At 39.1% G+C, this 22,094-nt stretch overlaps 1 protein-coding gene across 1 annotated transcript; it reads left to right on the forward strand.

The window, feature by feature from the left end:
* Window positions 1-71: 71 nt before the first annotated feature.
* Window positions 72-19,879, forward strand: CNOT7 (CCR4-NOT transcription complex subunit 7). Its single transcript, XM_065736992.1, has 7 exons — window positions 72-222; window positions 950-1,153; window positions 1,446-1,639; window positions 3,887-4,048; window positions 11,369-11,513; window positions 15,775-15,885; window positions 18,197-19,879. The coding sequence occupies exons 2-7, from the start codon at window positions 1,037-1,039 to the stop codon at window positions 18,323-18,325; spliced, it is 858 nt and encodes a 285-aa protein (XP_065593064.1). The 5' UTR covers window positions 72-222; window positions 950-1,036; the 3' UTR covers window positions 18,326-19,879.
* Window positions 19,880-22,094: the final 2,215 nt, after the last annotated feature.

Consider the following 22,094-nt stretch of genomic DNA (forward strand, 5'->3'; position numbering starts at 1 on the left):
GAGGGGGGAGCGGGGTGGAGCCGGAGGCGATTGGCGGCTCCGCGAGCGGCGGCGTGAGGTGAGGGGGGAAAGGTCGCGTCGGCGGCGCGCGGCGATGATGTAATGGCTTTGTGTGGCGGGCGCTGCGTTCTCTGCGTGTTGCGCGCCCACTCGCGGCTCCGGGGCGGCGGGGGCCGCGGGGGCCTCGCAGGACCTGGCCCGGCCCCCCCCGCGGCCCAGCGTGTGAGTGAGGGGCGGGCGAGGGGGGGGCCGAGCTCGGCGGTTCTCCGGTGAAGCCGCGCCCCGCTAGGCCTCGGCCCGCGGAAACGGTGGGGCTGCGGCCCTGAGGCGGCCCGAGGGCTGGGGAATCCCCGGGGTTGTCCGCGCGGCCCTTTGGGAGTGCGCCGGCCCTGAGGAAGGCCTCGCGGTGTTGTGCTGAGGCCTGGAGGCTGTTCAGGGCACGCGGCAGGCCTCGGCTCTGCGGGGACGCGCCTGGGAGAACGGGGCCGCGTCTGTGCGCGTTTGGCGGGGCTTGGAGGAAGGGGCTCATGCCGCCGGGATGCAGATGCGGTTGCTGTGCTCGCTGCCGTGCTCGCACCGGCCGCTCGTTGGCACTTGGCGGGTCCCCGAGCACGGCGTAACGCTGGGAGGCGCTTTGGCGCTTTTTTCGTGCCACGCACGGCTATGGAGCCCGGAGGAGCGTGTTCCTTCGCTCCGCTCATGGGCCCTAGTGTCCTTTTGATCCGTTGCATTAGAGAGGGCTTGCCAGCGAACATGGCTTTTTGCACGAAGTACGGTTACCAGCGGAATCTGAGGGCTTTATTTTGCGCTAACAAACTTTTGTAAGTGAAACTGATGTGGTTCTGCTATGCTGTGGTGAAGGGCTGAAGGGTGAAGTTTGTTCCTGCAGTTTAACCATCTTTTCCTAGTAACTGATAAATAAGAGCTTAATGCTTTCTTCCTCTCTTAGGTAAAAAAAGGAGAGTAAGGTTCTCTTTATGAAACTGATCCTCAGTCAAGTGTAACTTTTGATGTATGGTCTCTAAAGCCCCCCACTATGCCAGCAGCTACCGTAGACCATAGCCAAAGAATCTGTGAGGTCTGGGCTTGTAACTTGGACGAAGAGATGAAGAAAATTCGTCAAGTTATACGAAAGTATAACTATGTAGCTATGGTAAGTAAGCATTTGGAGCTTATCTAAGAAGCTCTTGTAAAAAAACGTGATGATATCTGATGTTAGTGAACTTGATGGTAGTAAAGTCATTTATCCACCTCTATTGGGGGAAAAAAGTGGATTCTTAATGCATAAATAGTAAGACCCCCATCTGTTACCAGTTTAAAGGTATGTTTGCACACAGTATTCTTCAGCCTTGGAATTTTTTTGATGCTTGAAATGTTTTATTTAAAATGATAAGTGTGAAATTTTACAGGTATCTTCTAATAAAGTTTTGCTTTTCTCTTTACAGGATACAGAGTTTCCAGGAGTAGTTGCAAGGCCTATTGGAGAATTCAGAAGCAATGCAGACTATCAATACCAATTATTACGCTGTAATGTAGATTTGCTAAAAATAATTCAACTAGGACTGACGTTTATGAACGAACAAGGGGAATACCCTCCAGGAACTTCAACTTGGCAATTTAATTTTAAATTTAATTTAACGTGAGTGTTAAATCTTTATACTTTTGGATTTACATTTCTGATTTAGCGGACAAATAGGTTGTAAAAGTTATAACAGCTATTTTTAATCTACTGACTAGGATCCTTTATGTGGGGGAAACTTCTGTCAGTCAAACTCATGCATGTTATTCCCTTATTTCAGTGTGGTCTGTCTTGTAGAGATTTCTGTTTTGGATTCTTCTAGTTACTATGTTAGAAAATGAAGATTGTTTTTTTTACTGTCTGTCAAAGCTGTATTTTGGCCTTCATTTCAGAATGTATTCTTTACTAGTGGTAAACCCTGAAGTATGAATGTGACTTACTCAGCGGGATGAGATGCCTAAGTAAAGTTCTAATTACATCTATCAGAACTTGACAAGGTTACTAAAGCAGCTAGAGCACCATCTAGATTTTTTCCATAAATAGATATAATTGGACTGACAGGTTTTCTTTTGTCCTGAAAAGTATCAGAGCCTCAAATTTAAATTTGTTGTTGAAGGCTTGGGGATTTTAGGCAGTTTTTTAGGCTGATCATTGAAACGCTCAATATACATAAGTTAAAATTGCAGCCTACAAAGGAAGCCCAGAGAACAAGCCTTTGTTTTTTGTTTTTCAGATAAAAAGACTTATTTCTAAAGTAATTACAATTATGAAGAAAATCTGCTGTCCCTCTTAATCATTCTACTTTTCTGAACAAGTAGTGTTGTGGCTTGTCACAAATAAGTTTGGTCTGAGGAGTGACATGCTCTTTTTAGTTTTGTTTGAAGCATCTCTTGAAAGAAAAGGAAGTGCCAATTTGGTGTTTCATTGTCTAAACTTGCTGCTCTACTAATATCTAGCAGCTGAAAACAAAAGTAGTTTTCCATTCATTTCAGATGCTGCATAGGTAAGAAAGTTTAGCAAAGTGGGATCTAGGTTGTCGTTCATTTATGGGTTGATTTCATACAAAATGAAATAAGTACTGCATAAAGGTTGAACATTTTGAACAGGGATACCAAATGATTTTTTTGTGTGTCTTCCTAAACTTCCTTTTGGGAAGTGACACTGTTCCAAGTGTTCTGATTCTAAAGCAAAGCAGCTGTTGAGTTTGCCTGGAAGGCTTTTTTTTTTTGTTATTCCAACCACTTCTTATCACTGTATGTTTTTAATGAGCATAAATATTTCTATAAAGTAACTATTCACCTGATTAATGCAGAGCAACAAACTAGAAATAAACTGTTATTTATTTTGAGCATGATAGGCATGTTTGTTTTGGATGGGCTCCTTAATGTGTTATGGAAATGGACAGGTGTTGGGAAGCTGATGCCTTAAAGCTGGAGAACTAATGAGCAGCTGTGTGAGAGAGAAGGAAAAAAAGATACGTGTCCCAAGAATGTATTTCTCTCTTGATGATTTATGACTTGCTGTTAAGAGTAAGGAATAAAAGTTTGCAACTGAACCTAATAGTCAAGTTTGATCTACTGGTTTTATTTCTTGAGGATTTTTTTTCCATTAAAATGGAAAACTATATGGTAAAGAGACTTTGTAGAACGGTATGTTGCAGACAGTAATATAAATAACATCTAAGTAGAGCCACCTTAGCATTTTTTTTCCATTGATTGTTTTATATATTTCTGTGATGATGAAGATTGGATTATACATTTAAAGTTTTACCTTTTCACTATAAAATACCCGAGAGTTCACAAAAATGGTGGTGGTAAGTGGAACTTATGCAGAGATAAAAAGATCAAGTAAGGCATATTAGAATTGTTTTCCTTCCCTTTTGATGAGTGTGTGTCTGAATGTACAAGCAAGCTTAAGTTACAGATAGCAAGAAGTGGATGGAAAATACAGAACAAATATAGCACTGGGATCTGGAGATTGATTTAAGTTCTATAATACAGCAGGTATCAGTGCTCCAACTGTTTTGTAAATTAAGAATATCTTTTACCTTAAACTTTGATAACTGTATTCATAGATCTACTTTCCTCTGTAGTTTGCAAAAAGAATGTTCTATATAATGAGAAGAGGAACAGGAAGTAGATTTTTGTAAAGGGGTCTAGAATAGGAAGTGCTAGGAATAATGAGCTGCTAATGAAACTCAACCAAAGATATGAAAAGTGGTTATTTTTATAAACATGGAACAGATTGAAGTTGCTGCTCCTGTATTGCTAGTAAAGTCTGTGTTAATGCATAAGGAAAAAAAAGTTTACCAGGTTTATGATCAGTGAGGTCTATAGATTTTAAGAATGTTTTTCTCTCTGTTTTTAGAGAAGATATGTATGCACAGGACTCTATTGAACTGTTAACAACATCTGGTATCCAGTTTAAAAAGCATGAGGAAGAAGGAATTGAGACACAATACTTTGCAGAACTGCTTATGACATCGGGAGTTGTACTTTGTGAAGGAGTCAAGTGGCTTTCATTTCACAGGTAAATTCTGTATGTTAAGTAATTAAGTTGTCTGTTTTGATAATTGGGTTTTGTGTCTCCAGTTTTAAGCAGTGTACATCTGCTGGTATAGCGTATATCTTGATTAGTTAGACTTAGAAAACTATTTCTGCTGTGATATGTATGGTATTGTGTATTAGAAGAGTAGAGTATACAGGATGGGAATGGTGTAGATGATGGCATTTTAACAGCAAAACTGTTAAATAAGCAAGCAATTCGTGGAACTTCTAAGCCAGCAGGTGGCATTATATCTTTAATATCGCATGTGTACATAATAATAGTGGATTTAAAAACAAACTACGTGTAAGCAGTTATTGAGCACATATAGTTTGTTTCATGGGAAATACCACGTAGTTATTAGTAAGGAGTTTTATAAAGCAGAGTTACATTTACTGTGAATCCATTAATATGAGCAGATGAAAATTCTTCAGCTTAGGAGAACCCTGGTAGAAGTCTTAATTCTAGCTGGAGCAGTGAATGTACTTTACCATCGTTCCACTGCAGGAATGTGTTTTCCAAGTAGAAATAGAAACAAGAGTGCCAGAATACTGTAAATCAGTCAAGATACGAGGACAGGCTGAGAGAGCTGGGGCTTTTCAGCCTGGAGAAGAAAAAGTTCTGGGGGGACCTTATAGTGACCTTCCAGTACTGGAAGGGGACCTACAGCAAAGGTGGGGAGGGACTTTTCATAAGGACATACAGTGACAGGACAAGGAGAAATGGCTTCAACCTGTAATGGGGTAGATTCACCCTAGATATTAGGAAGAAATTCCTTAATCTGAGGGTGTTGAGACACTGGAACAGGTTGCCCAGTGAGGTTGTAGATGCCCCCTCCACAGAAACATTTGAGGCCAGGCTGGGTGGGGCTTTGAGCGACCTGCTCTAGTGGGAGGTGTCCCTGCCTATAGCAGGGGGTTGGAATGAGATGATCTTAAAAAGTCCCTTCCAACCCAAACCATTCTATGATCTTCTGTTAATAATACTTAAAACTTTAAAACTTAGGCATTAGCAATTGCATGGTCAGCTTATATGCCAGTGATAGCTTGCGCTTTGTACAAGTAACAGTGAGTTTAAAGGCTTATTGCTATGTAATGAGTGTAAGTTAACTTTTTAAATCATAGATTCACCGAGGTTGGAAAAGACCTAAAATATCATCCAGTCCAACCATTCACCAATAGCTCCCACTAAACTATGTCCCTCAACACAACATCCAAACGTCCCTTGAACACCCCCAGGGTCGGTGACTCCACCACCTCTCTGGGCAGTCTGTTCCAGTGCCTGATCACCCTTTCAGAGAAGTAGTATTTCCTAAATGCTGTCTGCTAAGCAAGTCAACGAAAGTAGAATAAGTGTTTTAGCTGAATACTGGAGGTTTCTTTGCAGTCATGTTCTTGATTTTTCATATGTGCTACATTGGTGGGTAATGTGTTTGATGTCAAAGCTGGAGGGGGGGAAGCAACACACCAAATCCTTCATCCTTAACTGTTAAGTATTAGAGGGGAGTTCAGAGGAGAATCCAGTATTTAAGAAAAATCAGAAATCAGAAAAATCAGTATTTACGAGAAATCAGTATTTAAGTCATTAAGCAGCTAAAAACTAAGGCTTGCTTCACCAGGGAATGTAAGATGGTAGAAAATTGCACTTAACAAGGAAAGTAATTGTACGCTTTCCCTGGTGGAAAGAAAAAGAACAAAACTACATAGATGCTCCACCTGAATACAAACTTTAATGAAGATGCTTTCTCTTCCAGGGGGCTTAGAAAGGCATGTTGTTATATAGCTTGACACTTAGCAAAGCCATGGTACTCTGCATGTAACTTAATGACTAAGATTCAGTAAAGTTCAAAAGATTTCTATAAACAGTGATTAAAAAAAAAAAAAGCCATTTTGTATGGGGCTGTTAAAATCTCACATTTGGTTGTCTAAAATTATTGAACAATATTGCTTAGTAGAAACATTTCTGCAGTTAGACTGACTTTCAAAAAAAGATAATCTGTAAGCGTCCTTGTTGCCTGCTCTGCGTATAACATCTTCCACTCACGGCTGTCTCTGCTTATATTACATCTCCTGTGTAACCTTACTCTTGCTGTCTTGCAACTACAGCAGCAGCTTGGGAAAAATAATGGAATAAGAATGCCATTAACTACTTTGGAATAACCAGAGATGCTAAATGGGTGTTGAATTAAGTTTGTATCAGCGTCTTATACCTATTATTATGTGCAAATTTGTACTTTACACTTGACAACAGCAAAATAACTTGGATATTTCAGGAGAATAGCTGAGGTACATTAGGCAACTTGTGTGTCAACAGCTATTGCCACGTAGAAGCAAGTATTGCTACAAAGTTTTTTCTAGTGTTAACTTCGAGGACACATTGTAACCTGTAGCAGAAGAGTCATAAACCACTTCTGCACTAGATATTCTTTTTAAAATGTAGCTTTTCTGATTATGATTGATATGAATAACACTTTGCTGATGGAAGTATAGTGTAAACTGCAATAATTGAGAGTTTAGCAGTTTGTGTCTAGTTTTTGGGATAGTTTTAATAATCTTCATTTGCATCTGTGCAAAAAAGTGTTTTTCTTGTGGACTTCACTGAAAATGTCTTTAGAAATCTTAAGACATCCTCCTAATTTCCTGTGCCAAACACTGAACGTCCACAACTCTGTTGAAAGCATTTAAAGGCTTTTGCACTTGACAGAGCATATTGATGTTAAGCACAAAACCTTGGAGTAATGGGTGAAATTCTGAGGATGTTAATGTTTTGCTCAAATATGAAATGAACATGGGTCACAAAACGTGCTGCAAAGAATAGTAAGCAGTTGTTTATAAATATATCTTTGTGATTTTCTATTAGTGTAAACTTTGAATAGTGTGACAGCTCAGATGAAGCTTTGTTTCATGTAGGCTCTCTATGCAGTAATTCTTAGAATAGTGGAAAGTTTGTACTTGCTAGTTGCTGACTATGCTGTTGCTTCTGGTTTTTCAGAATGCTTTGATTATTGCTAACACCCCAGATTTCTGAGTCTCTTAGCCCATTGTCAGACGAGGGAATGCTCCTTTCTCATAGTGAGAAGTTGTTTTGGTTTTGTTTCATTTTCTATTCTTCAATTTCCTGGAAGTCTTATGTTTTGGGTTTGTTTTGTTTTGTTTTCCCAAGATAGCAGCTTCTGAAGTAGCTTTCTCTGCATGTTATCTATCTGCATTTGATGTAGCTGCTTTGGCATTCTGACCTACTGGCAAATCTGTGGATCTGCAGTTCCGCTAGGCATGAGCGAAGAAAGTTTTTGTTGTCATCAATTTTCATATACTGCAGTTTCATAGGAGACTACATTAAAAGTTCAGTGCATTAAAGTATATTTGAGTTGATGAGAGAAAAAGGGGAGGCCCTGAATTGATAATACTTGTCGCAGTCAGGAGAGTTGTGGACATTTAACATTCTAGCCAGTCATAAAACAATAGCTCACATTCTGTTTTTGGGTGTTTGGTTCGCTGGTATGTGTGATCTTGATATGCCTTGGGAAGTACTGCAGGTATGTCTTAGGCCTAAATGTGTTTTGGGAAGCTGGGAAGTTCCTAGCCATTGCATTTCATTAATAATTTATGTTTAACTGCTTTTAGTAAAACTTAAAAGCTAGCCAGCATATTTTATGTGAATGTATAGCTAGTTATACAGTGAAGTAAAGTTTTTCAGCCCTGTCAGGTATTATTTGTTTCAGAGCCTGTTGGTGCTTGGGTGGAGTCATTGTTAATTGTCTGATTTCTTTTTTTTTTCTGGGCAATGAGTGAAAGAAATGTAGTCACATCTGATCTTCTCTTGATAGTCTTGTTGCCTACAGCTGTCCACGTTTATTGAAAAACAGTGGTTATAAGATTGCGTATGGTGCTGTATAGCTCCAGGGATTGTGGCTAGCTGCACTTTCTAACTTAAAGTGATTATATTAGAAATAGTGAAAGCTTTTTAAGAAAGGAAGCTTCCCTGCTCCAGGGTATAAACCAACCACTAATTGCCTGTTAGAGTATTAGAAGAAAACTTCACTAATGAACAGGCAATTACATAATTGCTCACTGTAAGCCTTCTTACCCTTCTGTTAGCAGTCAGCAGTGGCCACTTGAAAATGTTTGCACTAAATATACCTTAGCCTTCAATTGGCATGACGGTTCCTATGTCTTTATAAGTTTGGATGACTGAACCATATCAAGCCCCAGAAGTATACTAACAAAATTATGAATGCCCTGATATTGTATTGTTCTTAATAACACGTGGTTTTCTGATTGTTGACATGGGCACAATGGGAGTAAGTGTAAGCAGCTGGAACTTTTAGGAATGTAAGAGAGAACTTTGTTGAGCTGACTAAAACTGGTCTGTGTTTAGGATACATGGAAAGATATCTAATGAATGCTGCCATGTTATGGAATGGTATTTCTGTCAAATAAATTCCCTGTTCACATATCATGTTCCATTTTCCTTATGAGGATTCCAAAATGAATGTATCTGCTACAATCTCCAGCCGAAAAAAAAATCATAATTGTGAAGTTGTTAAAGCCTATTCCTTCTCAAAATAAATTCTAAATGAATCCTTTGACTGTTCTTACAGTATTTCCTTCTCATAGAAATAGGAAATGTTTTCTAGTAGTCCAGTAATAGAATTTGTTTGAAATGGTGTGAACACAAATATTGTTTCCTTCACTTGAAAATTTTTGATGCACTTGTTATATTTGAGTCACAAGGCAGACAGATGTTAGGAATTCAGTGCATTTGTGAATAAACTCTGTAGTCTCTAGAGGATTAAGAGTCTACTTAATCCTGAGCAGTTTTGTTTATTTTCTTTCACTGCTGGGGCTTTTTTTCTTTTCCCCTTGTTCTGTGGAGGGCTGCCCTTGTGTCACAGGTGATCTAATAAAACTTTCAAGCTATTGTTTTGCTAAGTATGCAGCAGGTTTTTACATCCTAAGGCTCCATTGAAAACCTTCTTTATCTTTGGCTCCTTTGCTCGCTGGCCAGTGGCTGCTGCTGAGGAGCTTGGACTGCTGCCAGAACAGCTTCAAAGCAGTGGTTGCAGCACAGGATTCATCCAGCTTGAAGTTCCTATTTAGCATACTGGAAACTCCATTGGGAGAGCTGCAGTAGTCTATACCATCCCCATATCTTGTATTAATGGGCTTCTGAGAAACAATACATTCAGTAACCTGTGTCTGCCCTCTGCCTAGAAATGTGTAAGCTAAGGCGATGCAGAGATTTTAGTCATATACAAAAGGTACAAAAAGCAAACCTCTTTACAAGTAAGTAGGTTAAAGCCTTAAGCCTTCATCAGCAATCACCAGTTCAAGTAGATGCTAAGTATTTGCAGGATCGGTAGTACAGTGCTCTTAGCTGATTTGTTTATAGAATCATAGGTTCATTAAGATTGGAAAAGACTTCTAAGATTATGTGGTCCAAATGTCCACCTACCACTGGTATCCAACTTGATCTTCCCCTCGTGCAACTTGAGGCTATTCCAGCTTGTCCTATTGCAAGTTACCTGGGAGGAGAGGCTGAGCCCCCTCTTGCCCTTTACCTTTACTCCTTTCAGGTAGTTCTAGAGGGTAATTGAATTATGATTAATTGTATTGTCTTGTATTGCGCACCTCACAACTAATGCTGAAAGACCCCAGTCAAGAACTGGACCATGTTGCAAAATTCTTGTTTTAGAATACGATGCTTATGCAACCAAGAATGAACACGATGATGGAAACTGAGAATTCATGTCTGGGTAGCCACCCGTACACTTGAATTAGACTGTGTATGTGCTGTGAATGCTGATACAGCCTTCAGTTGGGCAACCCTGCTGGTACAGTCATTTTTAAAGTTGCTGTGGTTTAACCCAGCAGGCAGCTCAGCACCACACACAGCCTTTCACTTGCTGATGGGGTGAGGGCCTGAATTGGGAAAACAAATAACAAAGTGGAACTTGTGGGTTGAGATAAAAACTCTTGTGAAGAGAGAAGCAACAGTAATCATAATTATACACACGTAAGACATGTGATGCATGATGCAGTTGCTCACTGCCCAGGTAGCACCTGCCCCTGACCAACTCCCCTCAATTTAATGGTTTTCCCATGATGTCATGTGGTATGGGGGAATCCCTCTGGCTAGTTGAGGTCAGCTCTCCCTGTTTGTGTCCCCTCCCAGCTCCTTGTGTCTTCTCAGTCCACTCTTGCTGGCAGGATTGTATGAGAAACTGAGATGTCCTTGATGCTGTTTAAGGCTGCTCAGGAACAGCTAAAACATTGGTGCATCATCAACACTGCTTTTCTCCTGAAGTGACAACACAGCGTCATATTAGACAGTATGAAGAAAATCAACTCTGTCCCACCTGTGAACCCAGGACACCAACATAATCTAGAAACCTGTTTAATTCAGTGCTAACCTAAGAGCATGTGTCAGTCTCCTGTCTGGTTCAGTGCGTGTGTGTGAGCAATCCTGCAAGGGATTAGGAAGGAGCAGATTTATGATCAGATCATGAGTAATCTGGTTTATTACTTCCACCTTCCTAAGAAAAGGATGAGTTTTTATTGGTTGTGCTTACTGTGTACTTGAAACCCTCTGGTTCATCTCATAACCCTTTGTGAAAGTAGTCTATTTCATGCTTTCTGTTTTTACCACCACACCCCCTTCCTGTGTCCTCTTTCTTCAGTCAAGGATTGTGGAGAGAAGAAAGTCTTCCCAGGCTCTTCTCCACTATGCACACTCTGTCAGATCTCAGTTTCTTCTACCTAGCCTTGTATGTACGCACAAATTTTTCAAACTCTTTCTGTCCTTGCCTTCCAAATGAGTCATAGTCTACAAGCTTCTGAAAGTTGATAGCTGGCTAACTTTGTACTAATTTAATTGGAAGGTTGAAGACAACCCACTCGTCTTCACTGCTGAGAATTAAACTTACCTCTAGGCATAAAAATGTGTTTGCTCATGTGAAAGCTTGTCCTTCCTTTGGATTTCAAAGAACTGTAGCAGCCTTTTCCTCCCTTCTAGTTTGATGAATAGCTAGGATTATTTCTGTTCTTGTTATCAGATCGTGTAATTGGATCTGCAAGCAGATCACATTTTTGCTTCTTCACGTGGCCTCTTGAGACTAAATTAAAATGTTTTCTCTGGAAGCTGCAGTGGGGCTGTTTACACTAATTCTTACTCTGTTGTAAGAGTCAGTCTAAGTTGTGCTGAACTAGGCAAAATATCTTCCTGTTAATGTCTAACAGTCTTGATGTTGGAAGTGAAAAGCGTGCTTCTAAGTTATTTGACTGTATTGTTTTTGTTTATTTGCAGTGGATATGACTTTGGCTATCTAATCAAAATCCTGACCAACTCTAATTTACCTGAAGAAGAGCTGGACTTCTTTGAGATACTGCGATTGTTTTTCCCTGTCATCTATGATGTAAAGTATCTCATGAAGAGTTGCAAAAATCTGAAGGTAAGTAAACTGTTAATGATTCAGTCCAAACATTTCTTTTGGGATGGGGATGAGAATACTTTGTGCTCAAAGCTTTTCTTCTGTATGCTGGTTTTCTACTTTTGCTCTGATAATATCCTTTAAACAGGTCTGTTGTTGAGCTTAGTGCCTTTAATATTAAAGGCTATTGATAGCGGCAGGCAGAAGTGCACTTCAACTTTTATAACTACTCACCAGTTAAAAAATACTGTGTTGATACTGTATTTATAGCTATGCCCAGTCTTTGTTGCCAGATGATAAACTCACATTTGAGATTAATCCTTCACTTCTTGAGTGATAAGAATCGCTGCGTTTCACGTACTCTTATTTCCTCATTGTGCAGTCCACTAAAGGGCTGCGACCGTCTTCACAAAGGTAATTGCAACCATGATGCTGTGGAAGTCTTTTGGGAAGAGGAATGGAGTGAAGAATGTTTCACATGGCCCTGTAAGGAAAGATAAAGAGCAGCGTATGTTCAGGAGCAGCACGTGACTTCTAGAAAAAAAAGCAGTTTTAGAAACTTATCTCTCATATCAGGCCAGCGGGGCTGCTAATTGGCATGACGTTTGGAGACTTAATTGAACTGGAAAATGAATGGAAACAAAGTATGGTGAAGGGGAAGACAGCAAAGTGAAAGATGCTACCAGGGATTGTTAACGACTGTACTTGCTAAAGAACTTTAAGATTCTGGACTGCTACGGGAATGAAGTGCACCACTCATCTGAGGCAATAAGTGACTTTGTTGCTTTTATGGAAAGTAACTTGATCTTTCAGCCTTTTTTAAAAAGAACGTGAATAAAAAGAGAGCACTGATTGTAGTACAATGAAATCCTAAGGCTTTTCACTTTGTCATGCTGAACTAGTGATCTGCGTGGAGTTAATAGTCCTTTGATATTTAGTGTGTCACTTAAATAGTAGCTTACAAAGATGTGTAATTCCTTTTGTTAACCAAATTGATGATGAAAATGGAGAGCTCCCTTCTAGTTATTAGGAAAAGTATGCCTACCCTGTCTTTATCAAGTTATTGGGATAATCGGTTGCGCAAATGGCTGGATATTAGAGAACATTTTAGATGTGTTTTTCTCCACAGAAACTAGAAGGGGGAAAAAGGACTTCAGGAGTCTCAAAGGGTTAGGGGCAGCAAATCCAACAAGAAAAAAACAACCTTCTTACTTGCAAGTGAAGGAAAATATCTCTTATCTTTGTGGTGGTGATACACTTAGCAAGAACAGTGTGGATAATCTACTTCAGTGACCTGGGAAAGGCAAGAAAGTGACATTCCATGTCTCTGTTCCAGAGGTGATATGTCAAGTGGTTTTGGGGAGGAGAGAATTACATTCTTGTCATTTAATTAAGACAGTTGTGTGTAATCTGCAATGTTTAGAGATTCAAATGTATTTTGGAAGGTAAGAAAAGCCTTCGTGGGTCATCTTTCAGCAAACCTTAAGAACAGGCTTTTTCAGAGTTTAATATGTAGGGCAGCTTTCCTGCAGTAGATCTTGATCCTTTCTTCTAACTTGCAGACTGGTATTAACAGGAAGAGATGTGGGCTATCCTACCACTTTAAACATCAGTAATGAAATTATTGTGGACTTGTACTGTATCAAGAGCAGCTGTCTGAAAAAAAAGGTTGCTAAATGTTCCATGTTGTGACTCTAAAAATGCATGCATTTTCTCCTAACGTGTGTCACGTTCGATCTCTATTAAATGGCAGAGAATTGAACTGCTGTGCAGTCGTCATTTATTGACTTGTGTAAGTTATTTTCATACAAGAATGTCGACTTACTGTAAGCTCCCCACCTACCTCTGCTGTTTATGCTCTTGTAATGAATTTGCAGCATGCTACTCAAAAAATGGACATTAGTCTACTTCAGCAGCATGCAGGCTGTGACTTAACTTGAAGAACTTGTGTAGTATAGGTTAAATTCCTAGTTGGCCTCTAAAAAATCTTTTCATGTAGAAGATTCAATTCAGTTTTACAATAATGGCAACTCTGAAGTAGGTTTATAGGCCTTGCTTTCATTTTCTTATGAATCCCTTTCTACCATTCTTCTTCCCCACAAGTTAAATCTTCCTATCTTGAGTGTGAAAGCCTTTCCTGAAAAAAAATTTCAGTAGCCTAATGATCTTTGGAGGCAATTATAACAAAATCTTTACAAATATATCTATTAGTAATTATAAATATAGGAAGGATTATTTTCAAAGCATTCTTTGCTTTGCTGCTGTTTCTGTAAATTTTGCTATATTCCAGAGCTTGCAGCCACTGCATAAATAGTATTGGTTTGTGATTGAGTGTTTTTTTCTTAAAAGCTATTTGAACTTGGTGTCGATAGCCTAACAGCTAGCAGAAGATAATGATGAGGCACTGTTAAATTGCAGCTTGGGAAAGCTGGGAGTTTAGAAACAGCAAATAGTACCTTGAAAAAGCAACTGCTGTTGCAAATAGCAATAGCTAATTATTGGGAGCTAGATTGTAGAGAACATGCATTTATTTGAGATCTGATTAGATTTCTGCCCATCAACCATGTACTTCTTAAGATTATAGCTTAAACGACTGAGTTAGCTTTGTATGCAGTGTTTGAATGTTGTCTCCAAAGCAAATGACTGAAGCACTTTGTTTTCTTCCAAGCTGCACTGCTTGGCTGTGCTATGTATAGACTTAATTCCCAAATTTATGCAAACTATACTTAAGTGTTCATGCTAGAATAAAGCTAGACATGCCAATACCAGTGGTTCGTGTTGGTTAGCTTGTTGTTACTTGGAAATGTTATTACTGGAGCTTTCATTTTTAAAATAAAATGTGTTGCCTTAAAATTGGTAGAAATTTTCTTAATGTTAGGTCTGACATCCTGGTCAGATTTGTATTACTGTATCAATTCTTTGACTATTATTACCTCACATGGATTCCCTTTCTACAACTGAAACAGGCTCAAGGTGTGAGGACACAGGTGACCTCAGATACTAGGTAGTCTCGATTTAAAAGTTTCCTCTGTGTGACGTATTTACCTTGCACAGTCTTATAGTTGCACTAAATGTTTGTCCTTGGTTTTTTATGTCTCTAGACCATAAAGCATGTGCCACGTGCTTTAGTCTGTGCCTAGTAGATTTACCAATGAATGATTTTTAAAAAGTGCAAAATCATATTCCTCCAGTTTACAAAGATCCCTGTTAAAGTGTAATGCAGATCACTTGAAGGGTAGACATATATACGTAAAACCAAACTAAATTTCTGACTGTTTGCTTCTGCAAATGGTTATTATCAACAGTCATTTTTGAGGCACAAAAATGAAGTTTGTTTAGATGCTCTACAACTTGAGATATTTTTAACATAATCTAAGCTTAACAGAAAATAAGTTTCAAAACTGTACAAGCTTTATCTTACACAAGCAGATAGGTAGCCATTTCTGTACCTTCTCAATACGTTCTTTTAAACCATGTGTAAGCATTCAGACAGTGAGTTTGAAATGGTTCCTTTTTGCATGTGGGTTGCTTATATTCTTTTTAGTAAGAGATAGATTTCATTCTGTGTGGTGTGATTATTGAATATACATCTCTAAGTGGAAATTGACTGTCTTTGCCGTTCATCATCTTAAGAAGCAACTTGCAAAACAGAAATCCATGATTTGTATGTTCTTTTTTCCTACCCTCTTATGACAGTTAATGAAACAGATTTTAAAGATGAGTAGAATGTCTTGTACAGATGGATTGTCTTCTAGTTTTTGTCTTCCTAGTTTTTGTAAAGGGAAGTAAAAAACCCTCTACTGAACTTTTGGAAGGTAAGTGGAGGAGAAAAACAGTGTTTCAGAGGGAGCCTAGATATTTTAACTGAGCACCCATTTGTAAGAACTTGAATTCATGTGTTTCTTGTAGAAAGACATTTTTACCGTTTAAACTTTCATTCAGATAGAAGGGTTGTTTTGTTCTTCAGCATTGCCAGTCCTTTCAACCTCTTGAAGGAATTGTTCTGTTAAGCTGCAACATCTGTGCATTGGGGAGGATGGAACATGAAGCAATAGTAGTTTTGTTGGTCAGACACAGCTTGTTTTAAGCTCTTCTCAGATGGAACTGAATACAACTGTTGATACTGAAAGCTTGAGCTTCCAGCAGAGTCTGTTAAAGCTTCTGTGCAAGCATTTCAAATGTACTGAAGTTGTAAGTCTGGTATAACAAGTTTTTCCCAGATATTGGTGTTCTGTTTTCTGTTTTCATTTTTTCAACTGTTAACAGATGTTTTCATTTTCAGGGTGGATTGCAAGAAGTGGCTGAGCAGTTAGAGCTGGAAAGGATAGGACCACAGCATCAGGCAGGATCTGATTCTTTACTCACAGGAATGGCCTTTTTCAAAATGAGAGAAGTAGGTGCTTGTGTCTTGGTTTTGTCTCCATAGTAGTAACTTGCTGTTGTAAATGGAATTGCTGATTCTTATAAGTCTGATGTATTTGAAGGTGATCTCTAAGGGGCTTCAGAGGCCACTTGCTTTTTTGATGTTTTTTAAGACTGTATTTTCCCCCAGAGTAACTGTGAACCAGCCCTACTGTTTCTATACTTAGCTACTGTGAGCTCTGTTTCCTTCTTGTTTTTATTGTATGCCTGGCTTTTTTTTTTTTCATTCCTTATTTTGCGGAATTTCTTCTGTGAAGTGGCAGCTGAAGCCAGACTTTTCTGGATGACTGTATTAAGGCTGCTTTTTGTAGAGCTTCTGCTGAGCTCTAACACCCAGCTGGTGTGTACTGCTGCCTGTGACAGGCCTAGCAGCAGGGAATCAGCAGATGTGCCTTTGCTAGCCACTTCCAGCTAAAACTTGCAGGGTACATGTGTATTAAATAGACCTGTAGGCTGCTGCAGGGAAAATAACATAATTCATCCCAAGTCCACCTTCAGTAAGGCACAGACAAAACTAACTTAGATTCTAAAACATTACACATCAGTCAATTAAAATTTTGCAGAAAGGGAAATCAAGACTTGGAAGCTTTGTGTGTCCTTGCTATCTGTCTGCGTACAATAGGAGATTACTAGGATACTTTGCATGAACAGTACAAATTCTAAAGAGGCTTCTTGAAAGCAGTTACACTGTAAAAATGCTGGGGCATCTGAATGTGACATTCTGCCAGAGATGTGGTGCCATTTAATAATGGCAATAGCAAGCCTAATCTTTTTGTAAGGTTTACTATTGCATACTGAGGATTCTACTTGCTCTAAACTGGCCTTTTTTATAAAGGAAGAAAACTGACGTTGAGTTTCTAACAACTGCTAGTGAGACAGCAGGTGAAAAATAAGTGTTGTGATGTAATCTGGCTTGCTCTTCACAATGCTGTTTTCCTCTCCTGAAACTGTTGACCTTGTTGAGCTGGTCATGGGCTACAGGTGCAGCAGAGGATTTTGCTTGTCATATGATCCACCTGTGATCTCCACAGGTGGTGTTAACTGCAGTCTGCATGCTGTTGTTAATCTTTTATTCTTGAATTTAAAACAAAATCTAAATTAAATGAAGAAAAGTACTTGATCATATCTAAGATGCTGACTTTCAAAACCCATGATTGCCATATAACAAATTGCATATTATTAAAGAAACAGATTATCTGCCTGAATTTGTCTAAGCTCTTACTTAGAGAAGTCTAGCATTTAGTGCAAATAATTTGTTTAAATAAGCCAACAAAGGCTAATTATTTTTTCAGGAATTTTTTTTTAAGTAGAATTTCAAAGTAAAAACATGCTGGTCAGCAGCAATAAATATATTTGGTGTGCACTTCTACAGCTTCTTCAGTGGAGTTCACTGTTTATCAATATATGTTGGTGCGAGAAACTGTTCCACAATGTTTTTAAAAGTATGAAATGGTGTTGATAAGTGTTAATAATTTCTTTTGGAACTTCAGCTTGCTGGCTTTTTGAATCCCAACCAAAAAGTTAGGATCTTTTTCTTCTCATCAGAAATACATAAATATTGACGCTGCAACAGCAAGCTGTGGTTTGGGGTTTTCCTCCATTTATAATTCCAACAGCACAGAACCTGAAGAATTCTATTGATAATTAAGACTTGTAAAGTCTTATGTAAATGCAGTCTTACTAAAAAAAATAGTTTTCTTTCATTTTGCTGTTCTTTTTCAAATGAAGCCCTCCTCTTAAGAGGAGGCAGTAGAGAAATGCAGGAAGTTGCATTTCCTAAACTCCGTAGTTTCTATGCTCAAAAAAGTACCTCCTCATTCTCACCTCAAACCCATGTAGTGTAAATTTGTTTCAAGACAAGGTATGATGGATCCCCTCCACAGTGATAAGGAGGTAAACTGTGGTTACTTGTAACAAATACCAAACATATATCTGTTGTGAGAAACCACAAGAAATCTGTTGGAGAAATACTTTCACACTTTCAGAAAAGCAAGTGGTAGCTGAGGTAATACCAAATTACCAAAACACGTGGTTGTTTCATGAGGTGAGGTGCACAGGGTGACTGATGGCATACCTCGACTGATTTCCTTTAAAGAATCACACTGCATAGCATATTTTGATCGTGTGTTGAGATTAAGTGTATTGTCACGTTAGTTATGTCATCTGAATCTTGGTATGTGATATACAGTGTTAAAACCAACGTAATGTTTTTAAGCCTGTCACTCTGTTTAAAATGGGTCTCTTGGGTGGCATTAATTTGTGTCTTTCTTTTAACACTTCAGATGTTCTTTGAAGATCACATTGACGATGCCAAATATTGTGGCCACTTGTATGGCCTTGGTTCGGGGTCATCTTATGTACAAAATGGCACGGGAAATGCTTATGAAGAAGAAGCCAACAAGCAGTCATGACATGAAATGAAAGGCCATCTTTTTGAGCTCCACATGCTTGTACATACGTTTTATCTCTGGTTGAACCCCTTGGACAATAAGGCTTTTTTTCCCCCTTTCTCAGCACACTTTCTTTTCTGCCTTTCTATGTACTAAACCTGACTGTTCCTATCACAGATTTTGATCTTAATATTGATATGTAGAATTTTATGGGTTATTTTTTGGAGTCATAACTACCCATTTGTAAAGAAGCATGTATAGGATCAGTGTGGCAGAGAGAAGGGGAAAGTTAAATCATAATGAATAGTATGGTAAACTTACCTATATCGGTCTTTGGTCTTTAGTTTTTTTTGTCTCTTTCCCCTCCCTTCTCCAGATTCACTCATGCTGATTGTAACTAACTTCCCCGTTCATGTCTGTTCCTTCCAGTATGCAGGCGTTTTAGCTATTCAAGATTGTGGACCATCAAATTTGCACTTTAGAGAGCAACTCTGACTCAATCCTCTGTTTCAATTGAAGATTTTTTTTTCTTTTGCCCTTAGCAAGTTCAGCAGCTTCACACTGTTTTTGGTATCTTTCAATATTTCAACTCATAGAATATGACGTTTGCTACATAACCTTCATTTGTTCAAGCAAAACATACTACTGAAACCATAGTAACTGCTGTTGTTTTACTTGTTCTGCCATCAGACACGTCCTGCACATGCTAACTGCTGGTTGGCCTGCTGCTTTAGGTCTGCTCTGTGATGAGGAAAAGAAGCTTGAGGAAACAGCTTTATACCCTTCAGGAAAAGAACAGCTGTGGCTTTACTGTCTTGCCATTAAGCTGAGATCTGAAGGCTAATGGGATAGTAGGAATTTTGTAATGGCATGCTTCCCTTGATTAACTTTTATTCTAGTAACCTATACTCCAAATATTTTTTTATGAAGTCATATTTATTATGTACTCAATTTGACAATTTTTCAAACTCAGTTTAGTTCAAGATAAAACCCAAAGACCTGAAAAAAGATAATAATTTAACTGAATTAGGACAACAAAATCGTGCTTTTTGTAGTCACTACAAAGACAGGTGTTCCAGATATTTGTTGTAAAACAACAAAATATGAATAACGTAAAACAAATAAAGTTACCTGAGGAGTGTAATGCTAGTTTATTTTTGAGTACATCTTAGCAATATATTTTAGATATATTGTTTTAAAGGACCCTACAATATGTGCTTATCTCTGCTTCCCATGTGTACAGAGCAGTTGTGCAGGAAGCATTTTTGGTATTGAATAGCTAAATCTGAGCCTGAAATGATGGAAAGTGCGGCATCGTGTGCCTGGGTGCGCGCGTAGGGGTGTGTGTGTTCCACACGAAATCAATCACCGAACAGCTCCAGATGTTCACCAATTATTCTGTGTACCTTGTACTGCAAAGACAAATAACAGACAGCACCAAACACCTTTTTTCATTGAGTTACGACAATGTAACTGGGTGGTCCTTTTTAAACAACAAATAATTTGCATAACAGAGGGTATTTGTTTTTAAAGCTTTTGTAAATAAAGGCCTAAAAATGTTTTCTTACATAACAAGAGACTGGTGGTTTCGTTAAGTTTTTTTTTGTGTTGTTTTTTTTCCTTCCTGGAAGGTGTGTTACGGGCAGTGATACTGCAGTGCTGCTTTGTTTGGACATGATGGTTCTCTTCCTCTGTGAAATGCTGCAGTTCACTGCTTGCTGATGGATGCCACTGCCAGAGCAGAGTTCTGGTTGCACTGGTTCCCACTGACCTGTGTTGCTAGAGTGTTAACTACAGCGTACTCCTGAAGTGACCAAACCCCACTGATGAATTCCGTTGGTATCATTATGCATTAGAGGTGAAAGAGAGTTGTTTTTTTAACTCAGACTTTGGCTTTAACAAGAAGATAAGTGCTATCTGACAGAAGGGCACGATGCATTCTTACTGTGGCATCAAACTCTAGCTTTTAATACTTCGGTTCAACTGAAAATGTGTACGCACAGAATGAAGAACCCTTGAAATCAGTACATTTGTTTTCAACTTTAATAGCTAATACAGGGTAAATGTGATTAATTTTTGAAGGGAATAACTTTTCTAAGAACTGTGTTTTGTTTTGAAATAACTTTTTAGGTGTGAACGAAGGGGTGTTTTAAGAGGATTTTGAAGGTGTATATGGTAAAAAGCTCTAAATCAGAGTGGGGTATCCTTTTCAAGTGACTGTTGTGCATCCTGCATGCTACCCTTTGCCTTGCTTTGCTTCCAGTCATGGGCTTGTCAGAGCTGGTACTCCTTTTGGTGGAAGAACCTAAACCCAAGGATAAGCAGCAGGTATGCACCTGGTGTCCCACCACAGAGGGCCACGAGCCTGCAGGATCAGGCTGACTTTTCATTAGCCCTAGCCTAAAATTCACATGGGACATTTAACTTTAAGCAATTATGTTCTGTAGCGTTTTGTTTTTTTTTTCCTGGGGTGGAGGAAAAAACAACAGAAAAACCTTAAAAGACACTGATAAAGATTATGCTTTATTCTGTGTGAGAACTCGTTCTGATCAAATGTGATCTGCTGTGATGAGCGTTGCTTACAGCTGGGAGGCATCTATGCAGCGCTTGGTTTGTGTGCCAAAATTAGATTCAGTTTCCATTAAGGAGTGACTTGCATGGTGAGTTGTCAAGATTTGGGGGGGGGGGGGGGCGAAGGTCATCTGTTCTTACGTGTAGGATTGTTATTTGTAAACTGCGGAGCCTCAAATATCAATTTGTTTCCAAAGTGAACAGAATTAATTCATTTTGTGAAAATAAATGTAAAGGCAGAGTTCCAGCTGTCTAGACATGTACCTTTTTGTTCAGAGACAGGAATTCTCTTTGCAGGCTTCTCCTCTTCCCAATCCATTTAAAATCTATTGTTGGAGGTTTGTCAGAAGGAATGCAGTATCAAAAGCTGTTGTCTGATTTGATTAGGTTTTTTTCCTCACTTGTATTTTTGGCTCTTGGAGTCAGATGTTCCAAGAACATTATGTTCTGTCACTTTATTTTTTTTTCAAGCATTTAATCCTTTTCCTCATTGAAACTAAGCAGGAGGAATCCCTGAGATGGGAGAAAACAGGTCTGAAGTGGATTTGGAGTATTCGGGACATTTTCTGTTACGAATTTGGGAATGACCTGTAACTTCCGACATCCAAGAATTTTCCTGAATCCTATGTCTGTTTACTTCAAGCTCAAGAATTATTCATTCCCTTGTGCAGGAAGCCAAGTAAAAGTTGCAGGAATGTGTGCACTGGGGAACATGGAGCTTCTGACTGAACTGAGATGTAGAGAGAATACAGACTGTGGAAGCAGGGACAGATAGCTCAGGAGGGATGCAGACACTAACTGTGCAGTGGTTGTACTAAGAAAACCAAAGTCTGTCATCTGGAATTTAATCTGATAAGGGGATTTGAAAAGCAACAAACAAGCCTGAATGTTGTCATTTTAGTGGTAAGGGTTGTTTCCTGTGGAGGAGAAGAGAACAGATTTCAGCCCTACCTTCAAAGGAGGACCCAGGCTACTGCAGACCACTTGCTGTCACCTCAGTCCCTGGTTTCTAATTCTAGAAACCATTTCCAAACATGAAGGATAAGAAGGCAATTAGAAGCCTGGATTGATGAAGGTGAGAGAGCTTCTGACTGAGCTGTGAGCAGACAAGATTGTCACAGTTCTCTCCTATTGCTAACTTACATGGATCTGGTGGTATTAGAGTATATTTAACTAGTCTGACCTGGATCCTGAACTAGTAGATGAGGCATGAGTAGGA

The sequence above is a fragment of the Cyrtonyx montezumae genome, unplaced genomic scaffold, assembly GCF_038088225.1.
Source record: "Cyrtonyx montezumae isolate F1298 unplaced genomic scaffold, pur_monq_1.0 scaffold_2, whole genome shotgun sequence".
NCBI lineage: Eukaryota > Metazoa > Chordata > Aves > Galliformes > Odontophoridae > Cyrtonyx > Cyrtonyx montezumae.